The 23,060-nt window shown below is 39.2% G+C and overlaps 1 protein-coding gene across 10 annotated transcripts in view; it reads left to right on the top strand.

Annotated features, from left to right (window-relative positions):
• LOC139746342 (receptor-type guanylate cyclase Gyc76C-like) overlaps window positions 1-21,948 on the top strand; it is a 366,650-nt gene extending 344,702 nt beyond the window's left edge. For all 10 annotated transcript variants that reach the window (XM_071657506.1, XM_071657505.1, XM_071657507.1 and 7 more), the window contains 3 exons: window positions 9,912-10,069; window positions 12,881-13,162; window positions 18,873-21,948. In XM_071657506.1, coding sequence (XP_071513607.1) covers window positions 9,912-10,069; window positions 12,881-13,162; window positions 18,873-19,473 — 1,041 coding nt within the window. In that variant the 3' untranslated portion in view covers window positions 19,474-21,948. The remainder of the gene's footprint in view (window positions 1-9,911; window positions 10,070-12,880; window positions 13,163-18,872) is intronic.
• Window positions 21,949-23,060: the final 1,112 nt, after the last annotated feature.

Below are 23,060 nucleotides of genomic sequence, written 5' to 3'. Positions count from 1 at the left end.
CTTTCACTCACTTTACCAAACTCAGTCACCAACTTCTGCAGTTTCTCACATGAATCAGCCACCAGCGCTGTATCATCAGCGAACAACAACTAACTCACTTTCCAAGCTCTCTCATCCACAACAGACTGCATACTTGCCCCTCTTTCAAAAAGTCTTGCATTCACCTCCCTAACAACCCCATCCATAAAGATTTTAATCAACTATGGAGACATCACACACCCCTGCCACAAACCAACATTGAGAACCAATCACTTTCCTCTCTTCCTACACATACACATGCCTTACATCCTCAATAAAAACTTTTCACTGCTTCTAACAACTTACCTCCCTCACCATATATTCTTAATACCTTCCACAGAGTATCTCTATCAACTCTATCATATGCCTTCTCCAGATCCATAAATGCTACATACAAATCCATATGCTTTTCTAAGTATTTCTCACATACATTCTTCAAAGCAAACACCTGATCCACACATCCTCTACCACTTCTGAAACCACACTGCTCTTCCCCAATCTGATGCTCTGTACATGCCTTCACCCTCTCAATCAATACCCTCTCATATAATTTCCCAGGAATACTCAACAAACTTATACCTCTGTAATTTGAGCACTTACTCTTATCCCCTTTGCCTTTGTACAATGGCACTATGCAAGCATTCTGCCAGTCCTCAGGCACCTCACCATGAGTCATACATACATTAAATAACCTTACCATCCGGTCAACAATTCAGTCAACCTTTTTTTTTATATATTCCACTGCAATACTATCCAAACCCACTGCCTTGCTGGCTTTCATCTTTTGCAAAGCTTTTGCTACCTCTTCTCTGTTTACCAAATCATTCTCCCTAACCCTCTCACTTTGCACACCACCTTGACCAAAACACCCTATATCTGCCACTCTATCATCAAACACATTCAACAAACCTTCAAAATACTCACTCCATCTCCTTCTCACATCACCACTACTTGTTATCACCTCCTCATTAGCCCCCTTCACTGATGTTCCCATTTATTCCCTTGTCTTATGAACTTTATTTACCTCCTTCTAAAACATCATTTTATTCTCCCTAAAATTTAATGATACTCTCTCACCCCAACTCTCGTTTGCCCTCTTTTTTGCCTCTTGCACCTTTCTCTTGACCTCCTGCCTCTTTCTTTTATACATCTCCCAGTCATTTGCATTATTTCCCTGCAAAAATCGTCCAGATGCCTCTCTCTTCTCTTTCACTAATAATCTTACTTCATCCCACCACTTACTACCCTTTCTAATCTGCCCACCTCCCATGCTTTCATGCCACAAGCATCTTTTGTATAAGCCATCACTGCTTCCCTAAATACATCCCATTCTTCCCCCACTCCCCTTACGTCCTTTGTTCTCACCTTTTTCCATTCTGTACTCAGTCTCTCCTGGTACTTCCTCACACAAGTCTCTTTCCCAAGCTCACTTACTCTCAAAACTCTCTTCACCCCAACATTCTCTCATCTTTTCTGAAAACCTCTACCAATCTTCACCTTTGCCTCTACAAGATAATGATCAGACATACCTCCAGTTGCACCTCTCAGCACATTAGCATCCAAAAGTCTCTCTTTCACACGCCCATCAATTAACACATAATCCAATAACGCTCTCTGGCCATCTCTCCACCTCACATATGTATACTTATGTATATCTCTCTTTTTAAGCTAGGTATTCCCTATCACCGGTCCTTTTTAAGCACATAAATCTACAAGCTCTTCACCATTTCCTTTTACAACACTGAACAGATTAACAGATTGACAAAGGATATATGTGTCAGAGGTGGAGGGAATGAGGAGAAGTGGGAGGCCAAATTGAAGGTGGAAAGATGGAGTGAAAAAGATTTTTTGTGATCGGGGCCTGAACATGCAGGAGGGTGAAAGGCGGGCAAGGAATAGAGTGAATTGGATCGATGTGGTATACTGGGGTTGACGTGCTGTCAGTGGATTGAATCAGGGCATGTGAAGCGTCTGGGGTAAACCATGGAAAGTTGTGTGGGGCCTGGATGTGGAAAGGGAGCTGTGGTTTCGGGCATTATTGCGTGACAGCTGGAGACTGAGTGTGAACGAATGGGGCCTTTGTTGTCTTTTCCTAGTGCTACCACGCACACATGAGGGGGGAGGGGGATGGTATTCCATGTGTGGCGAGGTGGCTATGGGAATGAATAGAGGCAGACAGTGTGAATTGTGTGCATGGGTATATATGTATGTGTCTGTGTGTGTATATATATGTGTACATTGAGATGTATAGGTATGTATATTTGTGTGTGTGTGTGTACATTGTGTATGGGGGTGGGTTGTGCCATTTCTTTCGTCTGTTTCCTTGCGCTACCTCGCAAACGCAGGAGACAGCAACAAAGCAAAATAAATGAATGAATAAATATATATTTATATTTTTTTTTTTTTTTTTTTTTTTTATACTTTGTCGCTGTCTCCCGCGTTTGCGAGGTAGCGCAAGGAAACAGACGAAAGAAATGGCCCCACCCCCCCCCCCATACACATGTACATACACACGTCCACACACGCAAATATACATACCTACACAGCTTTCCATGGTTTACCCCAGACGCTTCACATGCCTTGATTCAATCCACTGACAGCACGTCAACCCCTGTATACCACATGGCTCCAATTCACTCTATTCCTTGCCCTCCTTTCACCCTCCTGCATGTTCAGGCCCCGATCACACAAAATCTTTTTCACTCCATCTTTCCACCTCCAATTTGGTCTCCCTCTTCTCCTCGTTCCCTCCACCTCCGACACATATATCCTCTTGGTCAATCTTTCCTCACTCATTCTCTCCATGTGCCCAAACCATTTCAAAACACCCTCTTCTGCTCTCTCAACCACGCTCTTTTTATTTCCACACATCTCTCTTACCCTTACGTTACTTACTCGATCAAACCACCTCACACCACACATTGTCCTCAAACATCTCATTTCCAGCACATCCATCCTCCTGCGCACATCTCTATCCATAGCCCACGCCTCGCAACCATACAACATTGTTGGAACCACTATTCCTTCAAACATACCCATTTTTGCTTTCCGAGATAATGTTCTCGACTTCCACACATTTTTCAAGGCTCCCAAAATTTTCGCCCCCTCCCCCACCCTATGATCCACTTCCGCTTCCATGGTTCCATCCGCTGCCAGATCCACTCCCAGATATCTAAAACACTTCACTTCCTCCAGTTTTTCTCCATTCAAACTCACCTCCCAATTGACTTGACCCTCACCCCTACTGTACCTAATAACCTTGCTCTTATTCCCATTTACTCTTAACTTTCTTCTTCCACACACTTTACCAAACTCAGTCACCAGCTTCTGCAGTTTCTCACATGAATCAGCCACCAGTGCTGTATCATCAGCGAACAACAACTGACTCACTTCCCAAGCTCTCTCATCCCCAACAGACTTCATACTTGCCCCTCTTTCCAGGACTCTTGCATTTACCTCCCTAACAACCCCATCCATAAACAAATTAAACAACCATGGAGACATCACACACCCCTGCCGCAAACCTACATTCACTGAGAACCAATCACTTTCCTCTCTTCCTACACGTACACATGCCTTACATCCTCGATAAAAACTTTTCACTGCTTCTAACAACTTGCCTCCCACACCATATATTCTTAATACCTTCCACAGAGCATCTCTATCAACTCTATCATATGCCTTCTCCAGATCCATAAATGCTACATACAAATCCATTTGCTTTTCTAAGTATTTCTCACATACATTCTTCAAAGCAAACACCTGATCCACACATCCTCTACCACTTCTGAAACCGCACTGCTCTTCCCCAATCTGATGCTCTGTACATGCCTTCACCCTCTCAATCAATACCCTCCCATATAATTTACCAGGAATACTCAACAAACTTATACCTCTGTAATTTGAGCACTCACTCTTATCCCCTTTGCCTTTGTACAATGGCACTATGCACGCATTCCGCCAATCCTCAGGCACCTCACCATGAGTCATACATACATTAAATAACCTTACCAACCAGTCAACAATACAGTCACCCCCTTTTTTAATAAATTCCACTGCAATACCATCCAAACCTGCTGCCTTGCCGGCTTTCATCTTCCGCAAAGCTTTTACTACCTCTTCTTTCAAACTATTTGCCATTTCCCGCATTAGCGAGGTAGCGTTAAGAACAGAGAACTGGGCCTTTGAGGGAATATCCTCACCTGGCCCCCTTCTCTGTTCCTTCTTTTGGAAAATTAAAAAAAAATAATGAGAGGGGAGGATTTCCAGCCCCCCGCTTTCTCCCCTATCCCCAGGGGACTGGACCTTTGAGGGAATATCCTCACCTGGCCCCCTTCTCTGTTCCTTCTTTTGGAAAATTTAGAAAAAAAAAACGAGAGGGGAGGATTTCCAGACCCCCACTCCCTTCCCTTTTAGTCGCCTTCTACGACACGCAGGGAATACATGGGAAGTATTCTTTCTCCTCTATTCCTTATATATAATTTTTTTTTATACATATTCACCATTTCCTGCTTTCTCAAGGTAGCATTTTGAAGAGAGGACTGAGCCTAAGAGGGAAAATCATTACTTGGCCCCCTTTTCTGTCGCTTCTTTTGGAAAAGCAGAAACTGAAGGATAGGATTCTTGGAAAGGTAGTATGTGTGAGGAAAGAAACTTGGATATTCTGGTTCTGAGTGGAATGAAGCTCAAGGATAAAGGGAAGAATGGTTTGGAAATGTCTTGGGAGTAAAGTCAGGGGATGGTGAGAGGACAAGAGCTAAGGAAGAGTAGCACTACTCCTGAGGCATGAGTTGTAGGAGTATGTGATAAGAGTGAAAGGAAGTAAATTCTAGATTGATATGGGTAAAACTGAAAGTGGACGGAGAGAGATGGGTGATTATAGTAACTTATGCACCTGGTCATGAGAAGAGAGATTTTAAGAGCCAAGTGTTTTGGGAGAAGCTGATTGAGTGTTTTAGCAATTTTGGTGCACGAGACTAGGTATGAGTGATGGATGATTTAAATGCAAATGTGAGTAATGTGGCATTTGAGGGTATAATTGGTTTACTTGAGGTATTCAGTGTTTTGAATGGATATGTTTGAAGAGCTTGTGGAGTTGTGTGCTGAAAAAAGGCTGGTGATTGGGAATACCTTGTTTAAAAAGAGATATACACAGGTATACTGATGTGAGTAGAAGAGATGGTCAAAGGGCATTTTTAGATTGATTGATATGCATATAAAAGAGAGACTTTTGGATGCTTATGTACTGTGAGGGGCAGCCAATGGGATGTCTGATCATTATCTTGAGGAGTCTAAGGTGAAGATTTGCAGAGGTTTTCAAAACAGAGGAGAGAATTTTGGGGAGAAGAGACTGGTGAAAGAAAGTGACCTTAGAAAGGAGACTTGTGTGAGAAAGCACAGGGAGAAATTGAGTTTAGAATGGCAAAAGGTAAGAGCAAATAAAATGAGGGAAGTGGGTTAGGAATGGGATGTATTTAGGGAAGCAGTGATGTGCAAGAGATGCATGTGGCATGAAAAAGGTGGAAGGTGGGCAAACTAGAAAGGGTAGTGAGTGATGGGATGAAGAAGTATAGTTGTTAGTGAAAGAGAAAAGAGAGGTGTTTGGACAATACTTGCAAGAAAAGGAGTGCAAATGATTGGGAGATATATAACAGAAAGTTGCAGGAGGTCAAGAGGAAAGTGCGAAGGTTGAAAAAGATGGCAAATGAGAGCTTGGGTGAGAGAGTATCATTAAACTTTAGGAAGAATAAAAAGATGTTTTGGAAGGAGGTAAATAACATGCATAAGAGAAAATGGAAACATCAGTGAAGGGGGCAAAGGGGGGAGTGATAACAGGTAGTGATGAAGTGAGGAGAGGATGGCATGAGTATTTTGAAGGTTTGTTGAATGTTTTTGATGTAGGGTGTTTTGTTCAGGATGGTGTGCAAAGTGAGAGTCAGGGAGAGTGGTTTGATGAGGAGAGAAGAGGGGATGAAAGCCTTGTGGAAGATGAAATCTGACAAAGCAGCAGATTTGGATGGTATTACAGTTGATTAGTTGGTAAAGATATTCAATGTATGTATGGATCATGGTGAAGTGCCTGAGAATTACCAAAATGCATGCTTGGTGCCACTGTACAAAGGCAAAGGGGATAAAGGTGAGCGTTCAAACTACTGAGGCATAAGTTTGTTGAGTATTTCTGGAAAATGTATGGGAGGGCATTGATTGAGAGGGTGAAGGCATGTACACACTATCAGAATGGAGAGGAGCACTGTGGCTAAGTGATAGAGGATGTGTGTATCAGGTGTTTACTTTGAAGAATATATGTGAGAAATACTTAGAAAAACAGATGGATTTGTTTGTAGAATTTATGGATCTTGAGAGGGCATATGTTAGGGTTGATAGACATGTTTGTGGAATGTCTTAAGAATATATGGTGTGGGAGGTAAGCTGCTGGAAGCAGTGAGAAGTTTTTATCAGGGCTTTAAGGCATATGTACGAGTAGGGAGAGAGGAGAGTGACTGGTTCCCATTGAAGGTCAGTATGTGGCAGGGATGTTGATTTCCCCATGGTTGTTTACTTTGTTTATGGATGGGGTGGCTTACATGAGTTTACATGAGAAAGACAGACAACAGGAGGCCTGATTGGCACATGACTGGGCTGTCTGGTGAAAAAAGAGAATTAACTTGATAAGAAAATATAATTCAACTTACCAATTTTTTAAGCTATCACCTACTCCCACTGCTGCACATTAGTCTTTTAGTGTTCCCATAATCATTGTCATTTATACAGTTTATTTCTGGCATTTTTTTCAAAGTATACCTGAATTTATAAAATAATTGTATAAACAACTTTTGAAGGTATTTATAGTCTTAGCATTCACTGATGGTAACTTATTCCAGTGCTCAACACACCTATAGGAAAAGAAGCTTTTCCCATGTCCATACTACATCATTTAGCTTTGAGTTTTATTCCATTTGTCCTGGTAACAGTATTTTCCTGTATTTTGAATAGATGTTTGTGATTTAATTTATCGAACTTGTTCAGAATTTTGAGCACTTGGATTAAGTCATCATGATGTCTATGCTTTTTAAGGGAGAAGAGATCCGGTCATTTTAACCTTTCTTTGTAGCAGATTTTTGAGGGATGGGATTACTTTTGTCACATGTCTTTGTACTTGCTTTAATTTTTCATTGTTCCTTTTATAGTATGGGGACCAAAACTGGACTGCATATTCAAGGTGTGGTCATACTAGAGAATTATAAAGTGTAAGAATTGTTCTCGTGTCTTGTAATCTTTGTTTCTGGCTATGGAACCTAACATTTGGGTGCCTTTTTTACTTGCTGCTTGACACTGTTTAGTATTTCAGGTTGTTGCTAATGACAGCTCCAAGGTCCTTTTCTTCATTTACTTTAGTTGGAGTTTCCGAATAGTTTGTCGTCATAATGTATATTCTTGACTCCAAAGTGCATATCTTTACACTTGTGTACATTAAACTTCATTTGTCATCTGTCTGACCATTCTGCTAGTAAGTTAAGATCTCTTTGAATCATTTTGCAGTACCAGTGTTTACAGCTCTACTTCCTTATTTAGTATCGTTGGTAAATTTGGAGATCTTAGATATGAAACCAAGATCTAGGTCATTGATGTATGAAAAGAATTGGGCATAGGACTGAACCCTGTAGCACATCACTCATTATATCTAACCAACTGAGGCTTTGCCATTTAATACTACATGCTGCTTTCTTCCGGCAAGCCAGTCTTTGATCCATGTACAGATTTGTTCATCAGTTCTGTGTGCTTTAAGTTTATGTAAGTCTCTTGTGAGGTACTTTATCGAAAGCCTTTTGGAAATCTAAATATACTACATCTGACGATATTTTTTCATCCCATTTCTGATAAATAGAATAAGAAATTCCAGCAAATTTGTTAGGCAGGATCTTCTTTTGCAGAAACCATGTTGATTTTCCAATAGTGTCCCTCTAGAAATGTGACAGTTTTATCATATCATTTTTCCCATTGTTCTACCCAACACTGACGTAAGGCTAATTTGGTGGTAGTTCAAGGCACACTTTTTGTCTCTTTTTTATATATAGGAGTAACATTTGCTAGTTTTCAATCGATTGGCACCTAATCATCTGATAGAGATTTGTTGAATATTTTTGTTATGGGGTATTTTAGCTGTCTCCTGACCTCCATGAATAATCTTGAGCTAAATTATCTGGGCTGTTGGATTTGCTAGAGTTAATTGGTCCAGGTATTTAAGTATTTCAGAGCTCTTTATTTCTCTGAACCTTCAACTCTTCTTCGTCAGATCCTTTAAACATACCGAATTAAAAGAATAATTTAGTATGGTAGCCATTTCCTTGTCATCAGTAGTTAGTATGTCACGTTTATTTCATAATAGTTTAATTCCTTCATTTACTGTCTTGCTTTGTCGTATGTATTTGAAGAATTAATCAGGATGATTCTTAACATTCAAGGAAATTCTTTTTTCTTCCTTGTATTTACTGTCTTATGAACTTCTTACACTCTCTTTGGATTTTGATTGATTCCTGGTGATTTTCATTGGTTCCCATTGATTTTCTTTCTTTTGGCAAATAAGTCCTACTCTCCTATTCATCCATGATGGTTTTGAAATACTGCAGGGTCTCTTTCATAATTTGTGGAATTTTTTTCATTTTCATTCTCGAGTAGTTTGTTTTTAGAATTATTCTACATTTCCTCTACTGTGCAAGCATCAAGAAGTTTTGTCCAATTGGTACTGGGAATTTCATGTCTGATGTTTTCAAAGTATGCTCACCAGTAATCTGAGATCAAGAGTTTGTTGTCATTTATTTCATAATCTAAATCTTTCTCTAATATAATCGAACTGTAATTGTTGTTTGACAAACTTTCACCTACTTTGCAATAGTTTATTGAGTTTGTGTCACTGGTGAGGACAAGATCAAGAATGTTTTTAACTCTAGGTGGTTTTTTGATTAACTGTTCTAGAAAAGTGTCTTCAATCATTTCCATTAGTATCATTCCCTCTTGATCACCTGTTGACATATTCCCATTTATGTTTGGACTGTTGAAGCCTCCTACTATTATAACATCTTTACTGTTTACTTTAGTTTTGGTTGGTAGGTAAATGCTAGAGTTTTGGAGAGAGGGGTAAGTATGCAACCTGTTGGGGATAAGAGGGCCTGGGAAGTAAGTAAATTGATGTTCGCCATTGATACAGCACTGGTAACTGGTTTGAATGAGAATTACAGAGGTTGGTGACTGATTTTGGAAAAGTGTTTGAAAAGAGAAAGTTAAGGGTAAATGTGAATAAGAGCAAGGTTATTAGGTTCAGCAGGGTTGAGAGACAAGTTAGTTGGGATGTAAGTTCGAATGGAGAAAAATTGGAGGAAGTGAAATGTTTTAGATATGTGGGAGTGGACTTTACAGTGAATGGAACCATGGAAGTGGAAGCGAGTCATAGGATGGGGGAGGGGGCAAAGTTTCAGGGAGTGATTGTGTGTGTATATGCATATATGTATATATGTGTATGTGAGTGGCCGAGTCTTTCTTTGTTTGTTTCCTGGCGCTACCTCACTGACGGGAAACTGCAATCAAGTATGAAAAAATATATTATTTATTGTTAATTTTAAAGAAAAAACTGACTTACAAATATAACATTTAAAAAGAATTCCACTTGTAGTTGAATCATGTGTTTTGGATAATTTTATTTAATTCTTTATTGTAGGGACCAAGATTCTTTGGAATTTCCATTAGATTGATTTGATGCAATTCAGGATATATGAATGATTTCAGTCTTATACTGTATTCATCTCAACTGCACAAGATCTCATCTATGCTGACATTTCTGTGTATTAAATTATGGAGATATGTTTTTTTTATTTATTTGTAATTTCTTATATCTAAAGGTTAAAAACAAATTCATCATCCGACATCGTCCTGATAAAAAGCTTCTGTTACGTATTGGCCTTCATACAGGCCCAGTGATTGCTGGTGTTGTTGGCCTCACCATGCCAAGATACTGTCTGTTCGGTGATACTGTGAATACTGCATCAAGAATGGAGAGGTAAGTACCAAACATAGCAGTATTTCTAAATCACAAATGTTAATGATGTGGAGATCAGTCGTTCTAGCAATCTGATGTTGTATGAGTTATTGAAACTAATGATATATGGGGGTTATATTCCTATCCAAAAATTTGCCTCTCCAAAAACCTTACCTAAACCTATAGTGGGGAGGACTAAGCTGATCAAAGAAGTGACATACCATAAAAGTAAGATGAACACTTTTAAAAATCAACAGAACCTGTGAAAACCTTATGTAAAGAGAAGTGTGGTAGTTAAAGGAGAATTTGTAAGAGAGATCAGTAGGTTGGGCTGAAATTATTGTGACATATTGAGAGAGAATGAGGAAAGGATAAATGAGAGGGTATAGATACTAGAAGGGGAGGGAAGAAGGAAAAGGTGGAAATGAAGAAGGAGGTGCAAGAATTGAAGGCTTGGGGCATTAACATGCAGGAGAGTATGAGGCACAGAAAGGGTAGAGCAAATTATGGGGATGATGTACTTTAGGTAGGCTGAACCAGGGCATGTGATGTAGTTAGGGGAAACCATGGAAAGGCTGTAGAGCCTGATTGTGGATAGGACACCAAGGTTTCTGTGCATTATACATTACAGCTAGAGAGTAAATGTGAGCAAGTGAGGCCATTTCTTCATCTGTAGCTGGTGCTATCTTGCTAATGTGGGCATTGGTGAAAGAGACTTCCACCCCCTGCATCATTGGGGTAGCACCAGGAAACAGATGAAGAAAGGCCATATCTGATCACATCCACATATGAGCTGTCATATGTAATGCACTGAAACCACATCTCCCTGTACACATCCAGGCATCACAAACATTTCCATGGTTTACCCTGGATGTTTCACATACCCTGATTCAGTCCATTGATGGCATGTTGACCCCAGTAAACCTCATTGTTCCAATTCACTGCATTCACATGCATGCCTTTTACTCTCCTGAATGTGCAGGCACTGTTCATTCAAAATCTTTTTCACTCCATCCTTCCATCTACAATTTGGTTACCCAGTTCTCTTTGTTCCCTCCACTTCTGACACATTATCCTCTTTGTCAATCTTTCCTCTTTCATTCTCTCCATATATCCAAACCATTTCAATACACCCTCTTCTGCTCTCTCAACCACACTCTCTATATTTCCATACATCTCACTTAACTTTTCATTATTTACTTGATCAAACTTCCTCACACCACACATTGTCCTCAGGCATTTACTTTCCACACAACCTTATCTATAGCCCATGTCTTGCAACCATAAAATACTGTTGGAACTACTATTCCTTCAAACATGCTCATTTTTGCTCTATGAGATATTCTCATTTTCCACACATTCCTAGAACATTGGCCCCCTTCCTCACCCTCTGAGTCACTTCCACTTCCATGGTTCTATTTGCAGGCCAGATCACTCCCAGATATCTAAAACACTTCACTTCTTCCAATTTTTCTCTATTTAAACTTACATTCCAACTAACTTATCCCTCAACCCTGCTGAACTTGATAACCCTACTCTTATTCACATTTACTCTCAACCTTCTCTTTTCATACACTCTTCCAAACTCAATCACCAGTTTCTGCAGTTTCTCACATGCATCATACACTGAAGCTGTATCGTCAGTGAACAACAATTGAGTGGCTTCCCGGGCCCTCTCATCCCCAACAGACTGCATGCTCACTTCTCTCTCCAAGAATTTGTATTTACCTCCTTCACCACCTCATCCATAAACAAATTAAACGACCATGATGACATCCTACACCTTTGCTGCAAACTGACCTTCACTGGGAACGAAACTTTCTTGCTACTCGCACACACATTTTTGATAAAGATTTCTCACTGCTTGTAGCAGCTTACCTCCCACACCATATATTTGTAAGGCCTTCCACAAATCATCTCTTATCATCCCTATCATATGCCATTTCCAGATTCATAAATGCCACATACATATCCATCTGTGTTTCTAATTATTACTCACACAGTTTTCAAAGCAAACACCTGATCCACACATCATTTACCACTTCTGAAACCACACTGTTCTTCCCCAGTCTGTTGCTCTGTACATGCTTCACGCTCTTAGTCAATACCCTCCCATACAATTTACCAGGTATACTCAACAAACTTATGCCTTTGTAGTTTGAACACTCGCCTTTATTCCCTTTGCCTTTATACAGTGACATGATACATGCATTCCTCCAATCCTTATGCACTTCACCATAATCCATACTTGCATTGAGTATCCATACCAACCAATCAACAACAGAGTCTCCCCCTTTTGTAATAAATTCAACTGCAATAACACCCACTCCCACTGTCTTGTTACATTGCATCTTCTGCAAGGCTTTTACCACCTTTTTTTCTCTTCACTATACCGCTATCCATGACCCTTTCACTTCACATACCACCCCAACCAAGACACCATGCATCTGCCTCTCTTCATCAGACATATTCAGCAGTCCTTCAGAATACTCACTCCATCTCCTCCTCACTCCATCAATACCTGATATCACTTCCCCCCTGGAATCAGTTTCTCATGAGAAAGACCATTGAATGGTTGAAACATTGAGGTATATCTCAGCTCCAACCTGTTTGTTTCCATACCATCCTGTTTTCCACATGTCTCATTATGTATATGCAAATACTCCAAAATCTGAAAAAATCCAAAATCTGAAACACTTTTGGTCCCAGGCATTTCAGATAAGGGATACTCAACCTGTGATTTAATTTCTCGTTGATGATATTAGCTTTATACCGTATGACATTGTAACACTGTCATCCATAGTATGAATTACCTTTTTTTCCCACATAAAGTAATGGAGAGCAACTGAAGATCCATATATCTAAGGAATGCCACCAAGCACTATCAGATCTTGGCGGATATGTGATGGAGGAGCGTGGACTAGTCAAAATGAAAGGGAAAGGAGAAGTCCTCACATACTGGCTTATATCAGCTACACTTCAGGCCATACAGCGTAGAGATTGCAGTGAATCCCTGTCACCGCCTTTGCTCCAGCTCAGTGAGTACGACTCAGAGGCGAAGCGTCGTAGCCCCAGACTTTCATCTATGGGTGGCCGGACATCAAGCAATCCCAGGTGAGCTTGATGCTAAGTGTAACTGATATTTTTACTCTTCAGCTTAACATATGGATGTAATGTAAATGACTGCAGCTGTTCAGTCTAAAGTTTTAAATGTACACCATTTCAGGAAATATATTTTTCTCCTCAACTAATATAAGTTTATAATGATGGAAAAATTCATTAAATATTCTCCCATTTGGTTCTCACCATTCAGATCTTATGTACAGAATAGGTAAGATAGTAAATGAATCACCATCTCATTATTAAAAGAAAGAAATGTAATAATTTCAGAATGATAGCCTGCTGTCTTTTATCCTTAAATAGTGGTAGTTGTATTTATTTGACTAACTGGGAAAGTCTTTGCATTCTTTCTACATTGCCAAACCACCTCAAAGTATTATGTTTCACGAATTCTACCACTCCACAATTCATTCCCTTTGCATTCCCTGCCATACCACATCTCTCATACATCCCTTTATATATTTTTAGTCACACCACATGTTCTTCTCAAATAGCTCATATCCACAGCTTAGATTCTTGAACCCTGTGACTCATTCCATGTCCATGTTTCAGTGCATAGGGTAGGGTTGGGGGTACAATGCTGTCCCTTAATCCTCTCTTCATTTCCATATTTACACCTCTACCCTTCATTATTCTATTAAGGGACCCAGTGACTCTTCTACCCTGTACTGATGTCTCCCTTCTCTCTCCTTCCAGAACACCAAACTTACCCAAGACAGCCCCTAATACTTAAATTCTTTCACCTCTTCCAGTCTTTCTCCCTCATATCCAAAGCACAATTTAGTACACTTTCTTCTTTCAATCTGGTTTTACAAAATCTATACTTTCACTCTGTTTCCTTTCAAACACCATTACTTTGCTTTTACTTGCATTTACCTACCTTTGCCTATGCTTACACACATCACAAAACACATTTACAACCTTCTGCATCTCCTCTTCACTCTCAGCACAGCAAACAACACAGTATCATTTGCAAACAGGCTTGCCACTATCTACCATATCTCACCACCACATTCCATCTCTGCACTCCTTTTCCCTAGTTTTGCTTTCATCTCTCTCTTATCACTCCATCCACATATATATCAAAAATCCATGATGACATAACACAGCCCTACCTCACACCTACATCCACTCGTACACATGCATTTGTTCCTCTGTAAAAGGTTTTCTCACCATCCAACAGTTGTCCTTAACACATCCCATAAAGCATTCCACTCGATGTCATCTTTACCACAAAAATCTGATCAACACCTTCCCTACCTTTCCTAAAACCCCCTGCTCTTTATTTACTATGAATTCAGTCACTTCCATCACTCTGTTAATTAAAATTCTTGCATACACTTTTCCTGGTAGAGGATGTGTGGATCAGGTGTTTGCTTTGAAGAATGTGTGTGAGAAATACTTAGAAAAGCAAATGGATTTGTATGTAGCATTTATGGATCTGGAGAAGGCATATGATAGAGTTGATAGAAATGCTCTGTGGAAGGTATTAAGAATATATGGTGTGGGAGGCAAGTTGTTAGAAGCAGTGAAAAGTTTTTATCGAGGATGTAAGGCATGTGTACGTGTAGGAAGAGAGGAAAGTGATTGGTTCTCAGTGAATGTAGGTTTGTGGCAGGGGTGTGTGATGTCTCCATGGTTGTTTAATTTGTTTATGGTTGGGGTTGTTAGGGAGGTGAATGCAAGAGTTTTGGAAAGAGGGGCAAGTATGAAGTCTGTTGTGGATGAGAGAGCTTGGGAAGTGAGTCAGTTGTTGTTCGCTGATGATACAGCGCTGGTGGCTGATTCATGTGAGAAACTGCAGAAGCTGGTGACTGAGTTTGGTAAAGTGTGTGAAAGAAGAAAGTTAAGAGTAAATGTGAATAAGAGCGAGGTAATTAGGTACAGTAGGTCAAGTCAATTGGGAGGTAAGTTTGAATGGAGAAAAACTGGAGGAAGTGAAGTGTTTTAGATATCTGGGAGTGGATTTGGCAGCGGATGGAACCATGGAAGCGGAAGTGGATCATAGGGTGGGGGAGGGGGCGAAAATCCTGGGAGCCTTGAAGAATGTGTGGAAGTCGAGAACATTATCTCAGAAAGCAAAAATGGGTATGTTTGAAGGAATAGTGGTTCCAACAATGTTGTATGGTTGTGAGGCGTGGGCTATGGATAGAGTTGTGCGCAGGAGGATGGATGTGCTGGAAATGAGATGTTTGAGGACAATGTGTGGTGTGAGGTGGTTTGATCGAGTAAGTAACGTAAGGGTAAGAGAGATGTGTGGAAATAAAAAGAGCGTGGTTGAGAGAGCAGAAGAGGGTGTTTTGAAATGGTTTGGGCACATGGAGAGAATGAGTGAGGAAAGATTGACCAAGAGGATATATGTGTCGGAGGTGGAGGGAACGAGGAGAAGTGGGAGACCAAATTGGAGGTGGAAAGATGGAGTGAAAAAGATTTTGTGTGATCGGGGCCTGAACATGCAGGAGGGTGAAAGGGGGCAAGGAATAGAGTGAATTGGATCGATGTGGTATACCGGGGTTGACGTGCTGTCAGTGGATTGAATCAGGGCATGTGAAGCGTCTGGGGTAAACCATGGAAAGCTGTGTAGGTATGTATATTTGCATGTGTGGACGTATGTATATACATGTGTATGGGGGTGGGTTGGGCCATTTCTTTCGTCTGTTTCCTTGCGCTACCTCGCAAACGCGGGAGACAGCGACAAAGCAAAAAAAAGAAAAAAAAAAAACTTAAGAGACATATTTCTCTATAGTTCTACATACATTCTTAGCACCGTTTCCTTTGAATAATGGATCAATAATAGCTTTCACCCCATCCTCAGGGACAACCTTCTGTTTCCATGCTAAATTGCTTATAAGATGAATCCACTCTATCCCACTTTCTCCTCCATACTCCAGCATTTCAGCCATAAACCCATCTACTTCAGGTGCCCTCCTACCTTCAGCCTCATTATAGACCTTCTTACCTCCCTTTTTGCTATAGGCCCTTGCGCTTATATCCTCTTGCTTCCATCCTCCATACCCATGCATGTAACAGCTGCTGCCTTCCCTTCTCCAACATTCATTAGTTCTTCAAAAAACTTTTTCCATTTTTCCTTCACTTCCTTCTGATTCAGCAACTCCCCTTCCTTACACCTCACATTAACGTTTCCACTCTTGCATCCACCTCTTTCCTTTTTTATCTCCTTCCAGTATAGTTTCTTATTATCACAAAACATTTCATTTTCTTCCAAAATCTTCATCTACTCTTTCTGTGCTTTCCTCTATTAGCTTCTTAACATTCTTCTTGCATATTTCATATTCTTCCCTCCTCTGCTGAACTTATACTGGTACATTCTTATTGAGTAATCTACCATATGCCTCTTCTTCCCTTCCACAGCATTTCTAATGTGTTCTGTCCACCATGCACTGCCCTTGTTATTCCTATATCTCATGGCCCTGTATCCAACTACTAATTCTACAACCTTTGATAATATTTCTCAAAACATTTGAAACACTTCATTCACACTTGACTGCATTCCTACATTTACTGCACTTCCATCTAAGCTTTCAGTTACCTTCCTTTCATACTCCTGCCTACATTTTTTTCCGATTCATCTTCTTACTTGCCAACACTTTTACCTCTCCATTCTTCCTCACATCATACCTCCACTTCTCCCTGATCTCATCCCCACAAGAACCACAAAATGGCCAGTCTCTCCAAAGAATCCTCTCACAACTCAAGCATCTATCATGGCCTTCCTCAATTTTTCATCCACTTCCACATAGTCAATCAAAGCCTTTTGCTATTCTGTTGCATCATTGCTTATCCATGTATATCTGTGGATCATTTTGTGCTGAAAAAAGGTGTTTGCAAAGAATAAACTTCTCTGAGGACAAATATTGACAAGAAAACTTTCATTTACTCCAGGCACTCTCATTTCCCAACCATCTCACCAATTTCATCATATCCCACTTATGTGTTCATATCACCCAAAATGACCATGTTCCTCTCATTCTCGAACCCGTTTATACAGTCATTCAAATTTCTCCAGAAAAGCTTCATTTCATTCTTATCTTGTACAGTCCTCAAACCACTTATTGCTCTCAAACATTTCATCTCCAACACATCCATCCATCTTCACACAGCATCTTCTATAGCCCATGCTGTGCATCCATGTAATATTTTTTGGACTACTATACCTTTAAACATACCCATCTCAGACAATCTTCTCTCTTTCCACACATTCTTCAATGCTCTCAGAATCTACTATCATACAACCTTAAAACTTTATGTATGCTGTCTGCATTAACCATGTCCTCAGTCATACATGTATTTCTTTACATCCTTTTTAACAAGTTTTTCACTTCTATGCCCACATTTTTCTAAGAACTGGTCATCATCCATGTTGCTGATTGCTCATAATTTTAAAGGTCACTCCCTCACTCCCTTCTTTTTCAAGGTAGGTGATGATAAAGCATCCAGCCTTTGTAATTTAGCTCTCTTAAATCTAGTACCATCTTTGTTGCCTTCCTAATCTTGTCTGTTAGCTCTTTGTGCTTTTATAGGTGCAGTAACCAAACTTGAGAAGCGTGTTCTAGTTTAGGACTTTTGTAGGATATGAATAACTTCTTAAATTTTTCCTTATCTGTATATATGAAGGCTATTCTGATGTTTGCCAGAAGACAGTATGTGTCCTTAATTACTCTCTTAGTATGGAGCTCTGGCAAAATATTTAGGATGATGTTGACTTCCAAGTCCATCTCACACTCAGAATACTGAAGCTTATTTTTTGTTAAATTATTGTCATACTGAGGCCATCTTTTGCTCTGTCCTATCTCCAGTACTTTGTGTTTGCTTGGGTTGAAGTTCATTAACCATGACCAACTTTGGAGTGTGCTTAGATCCCTCTGTAATCTTATGAATTCCTTCTCATTTTTCACTTCCCTCATGACTTTTGTATCAACTGCAAACTATTCAGGGAGGAGTTCATAACTTCAGCAAGTCATTTATATAGATTAAGAAGAGTAATGGTCCCAAAATGGAACCTTGTGGCACTCTCCTGGTCACTCCCCCATTTGGAAAAGGTCCCTGTAAGATGCAGGTCTTCCTTACCCTATAGGCAGGTTCATGTGTAGAAGGGTTACATGCTGAATGCTTAGGCATAGTGGTGACTGGTATACATGGGCACAAGTTTATAATTATACAAGTGGTGAATGATACATCCTTACTTAGTGAATGCTAGCAAAGTATTGATGCAGTGATCAGTGTGGCATTGGGAACACCAGCACTGTGCAGTCAGCTAGGCTTATTTTCTGTCATGATGGGAGTAATTTACATGCATGGTCTACATCAAGACTGTTATGTCTAATCGTACTTTATCTTGACACATTTGTACCTTCTTTGGGGATATTTCATCTGTTGAGCCATTTCTTTCATTTCACTGATTAACTTGTCATTTTTTTTTTTTATATTGTAAGGAACAATAGATACTTGTAAAACCTGAATTACTTACAGAATTATTAAAAACTGTTGAAAGCGTTATTCTTACATGTCAACATGGTGATGTGCTGAAATCCTTTATGGCTAATAAGATTTTGTATGGGTCACTTTATGTTAAACATGACAGACACTTTACTTGATACAGATATATAAATTACTATGAGCTTTTAATTGGTAGCATTAATCTTTGTTAACTTTACAATAGAACTTAACTAACTTTTCTGTACAGGAGCATGGATGACCCCGGTGATGTTAATGGTGGGGTGCCACAGTTCAACTATGATGAGCCAAGGGATTCCCCACGTTCTGAAATATTCCATCGCCGACGTCTTAGCAGTAATCTGCGCACTTCCAGCATAGACAATACCCCAAGAGGCAGTCTGCTATGTCCCCCAAAGCAGGATAGTGCCCCTGATATAGTGCATCAAAGTGTCAGTCTTGATGAATTACACCACTCAGGTGTTCGCCTAGAGGTGCCAGCATTACAAAATGTCACCACTGCTGCAACTCCCTCTTCTTCAGAACCAACACTTCCAATAGAAGATGGACAGCGTGGGGTTAACTTTTGTCCATCAGCTTACAATGAAGACACTTCTGGTAACCATGGTATTGGTGAAAGAGATCCCATGTTAAAAGGAGATGAAGTGGAATTGGAGGAACAGGGCATTTATACTGGAGAAAATAGCCCTCATTTGCCTGGTGCTGGAAACAAAAAATCATCCAAGATAAGATCTTGGTTAGCTGGCATCCTTCAGTACTCACGTCCTGGTTCACGAATAGCAATAAATAAACTTTCTGTGAATGGTCTCAAAAGAGAAAGTCTTGTTTAGTATAGTTACAAAATAAATGAATATTTATGATTGCCCTTATTATTCATTGATGATTTTATTGTATTCCTTCTTGCTTGTAAAAAGAAAATGTTTTATTATTATTATGACTTGAAAATATTCATCATAGATCTTTTACTGGCTGTCAGTATTATGCTGTAATCAACAAATAAAAATAAGATAATGGAAGTACAAAAAATGTTTGACAAAAAAGTGGTCGATAAATGTATGTAATGAAGTGAGAGATAGACATTTCATCTACATATTTATGATTATTTTTCCTGTAAAAGATGAAAATTGAGCATAGTAGAAAATTCATGGTCAGTACAGGTATGAATGATGTGGATCACTTTCTAATTATGTTCAGTTCAAGTCATTGCTATAATCAGGAGTACATACTAAACACCTCATGTCATTGCTCAGATTATATAAACTATAGTATATGTATATTAAGTTGGGTATAACATAAATTTCTTAAAGATGAGATTATTGCATTGATATGAAAGTATTAATGGCTGATATTTGGATGTTGGGTATTATTGCCTTATACAGATGAAGAAATACAACCATAGGTACTGGCCCTGTGATATTTTGTTAAAACATTTTTGTTGCCAGTCCATTAATATTGGTTATAAAACTAACTTGTATTTCTTGCTTTATATCATCAGTTTATCTTGAAAAGGTATGCAGTTTAATGATGCAAAATGAAGTTTGTGAGTGGTCATTGGCTACATGATACCTGAAAAGATTTCAAGTGGACTCAAATGGACAGTGGAGGATCAGACTATTTTATGTGGCAGCATATATTTATGCATCTCCTCACTTATGTCCATCTTTATGAAAATTGAATGCACCAGTTTCTATTTTTTGTTAATATTGTAAATTTGTGTAAATTAGTATCATAGAAAATATAGAATTTATATTAATTTGATATAATGAAATTATAGTTATATGGAATAAATTACAGAAGACTTCTGTAAGTTCACAGTGTATTAAAGGCGAGTTCCCTTGAGCTTGTGGTTACTCAGTTTATGGGGTCAATTTGTTAGTCTCAGTGCCTAGTTTACAGTTTTTGTTCAAGACATGTGCATGAGATGCATACAATTAAGACTGCTTATCTGCCCTCATATTTCAGCCTGCTCTGCTCAGGCTGAAACATGGTCAGTTTACTACCTTACACAGTTCTGCAAGCATTCTTCTGCCTTTTTTTTTTTTTTCTATATGCAATACATGCATTTCAGTGCCTTATTTGCAATTTTAAAACCTATTGTATTCACAACAACATCACTGAAGTGAGCAAGATGCAGCTTGGTCCTATTTGTCTTTCTTACTTCCATACCTGTTTGCCACTTCCTGTTGTAGCAGTGCAGCACCAAGAACACATGCCAGGACTTAAGAGGAAAATCCCAATTGACACCTTCCTCTGCTCCTTCTTTTCATAAATATTGATACAAGGGTGTAAGATTTCCAGCTTCCTCTTTACTAGCCCTCTTATTTGCCTTCTATGAAATGTAGGAAATACACAAGTAGGAGTACTTCTTCCCAGTCTCTAAGGAAGGTCTTGTTGGTATCAACATGAAATGCTACAGATTTGAAAACAAAGTTAATGCCTCAGATTGCCTGAATCATGGCAAGTCTAGGGCTACTGTTTCTCAGGAGGTGTACCTTAAGAAAAGTATCATAAGATCAAGGGGAAATCCAGAAAACTAGATAAAAGTTAGATAATACCAAATTTTTTGAAAAAACAATAGACCATATCACCACAGTCATGAACCATATCAGAAGATTGTAAGACTAATAAGGTAAGTGCTGCCTTACAAAGACTTCACTGTGCTTTGTACAATACTGAGTAAATACAGTGTTAGAGGTGTACCTTTAGGAATATTAGATGTACATACATTTCTTTTTCACAATTCAATCACCTTAATTCCTGTACAAAAAGCAGAATTAAGAAGTCCCATAAACATATCTATTTCCCATAAGTTCTGAGGAAGTGACATTCACAATTCATTATTTAGTATGGTTCAGGAACCAACCCTGTGAATTAACAGGAGTCTTCATTATCTTAAAGGAAGAAGTCATAAGGATGATCTTTTAGAGATCACTCCATATTTTATATTGTCTCTAAGTTCACTTATACCAGACTGTGATACAGAATGAGGGGTGTGTTTAGAAGATACAGAGTTGAGTGGCTGTGGAGACACTCCACTATTCCAGGTATGAAATTGATGAATTTGTAATCTTTGTTAAGCAATATCTAAATCAACATGTAAATCAAAGATATGATGTAGAATGAGCTACAAATGAATTGTATATTACAGACCAGTTTTCTCTGTATACTTTATCCAAACACTGCAAATGAGTGTTTGAATGTGCCATAATCTGTAGCATTTTTTGCTGAAATGAAAAGTAGTAGATTGTGTCTGTGCCATCATACTATTGTAAAAAGTGACTTCTTAGCTAAATTTTGAAAGCTTTTTCTGTGTTTCACATTTGTCCAAGTTTTTTCCCCACACTGTAGAAGTTTGTGTTGGGTTACATTAGTGACCAAAAATTAACAATGATTTCTGAAAATCTAAAGGTCATGGTTTCATCCCATACATCAGAGGGAATCTTTTATGCTGCAAAATAGGCACACTGATTCATGGTGCAAAATATATATAATGGTGCATCTTTCAGAGTACAGAAAATATTTTTTGCAGCTGAATGTTCATATTTACCTGTGCTGTGCAAAACTCATAGTGATCCAAAATTCAGAGCATATATAACATATGATGTAGATCACACATGTGGATCAATGAGAGAGAGAGAGAGAGAGAGAGAGAGAGAGAGAGAGAGAGAGAGAGAGAGAGAGAGAGAGAGAGAGAGAGTTGTATGGGCATTACTTACAGGAAAGCAGTGTGAGTTATTGGAAGTAGTATAAGAGAATCAGCAGAGGTCAAGAGGAAGATGCAGGGACTGAAAAAGAGGCTAAGTAGGACTTTGGGTGAGTGGGTATCATCAGACTTCATGAAGAATAAGAAAGTGTTTTGGAAGGATGTTAAGAGTTTGAGTAAACAAGAGAATATGTAGGAACATCAGTGACTGGGACTAATGGGGAAATGGTAACAGGCAGAAGTGAGGTGAAGAGGATATGGAGTGAGTATTTTGAAGGATTATTTAATGTGTTTGATGATAGGGTGACACATGTGAGATGTTTGGGTTGGGCAGGTATGTGGAGTGAGTCATGGCAAGTGGTTTGGTGAAAAGAGAAGAGATGGTGAAAGCCTTTTTAAGATGAAAAATGACAAGGAAACTGAACCAGATGGTATTACAGCAGAATTTAAGGAAGAAGGTGACTTTATTGTTGACTAGTTAGTTGGGAATTTTAATGAATGCATGGATCACAGTGAGATGCCTGAGTATCGTCAGAATGCCTATAAAGTGTCACTTAAAAGGCAATGGGGAAAAAGGTGAGTGTTCAATTTACAAAACTATAAGTTTCCTGAGTGAAGGAATGTGGCCTGTCTTGTCTGTTTTCCAAGCATTACCTCGCTGAAGCAGTGGGTAGTGATGCCATTTCCTGTGGGGTGGGGTAGCAACAGGAATGG

The sequence above is a fragment of the Panulirus ornatus genome, chromosome 64 (assembly GCF_036320965.1).
Source record: "Panulirus ornatus isolate Po-2019 chromosome 64, ASM3632096v1, whole genome shotgun sequence".
Taxonomy (NCBI): Eukaryota; Metazoa; Arthropoda; class Malacostraca; order Decapoda; family Palinuridae; genus Panulirus; species Panulirus ornatus.
Note: the sequence above shows the minus strand (reverse complement) of the source record. Positions and strands in the feature narration are given on the sequence as shown.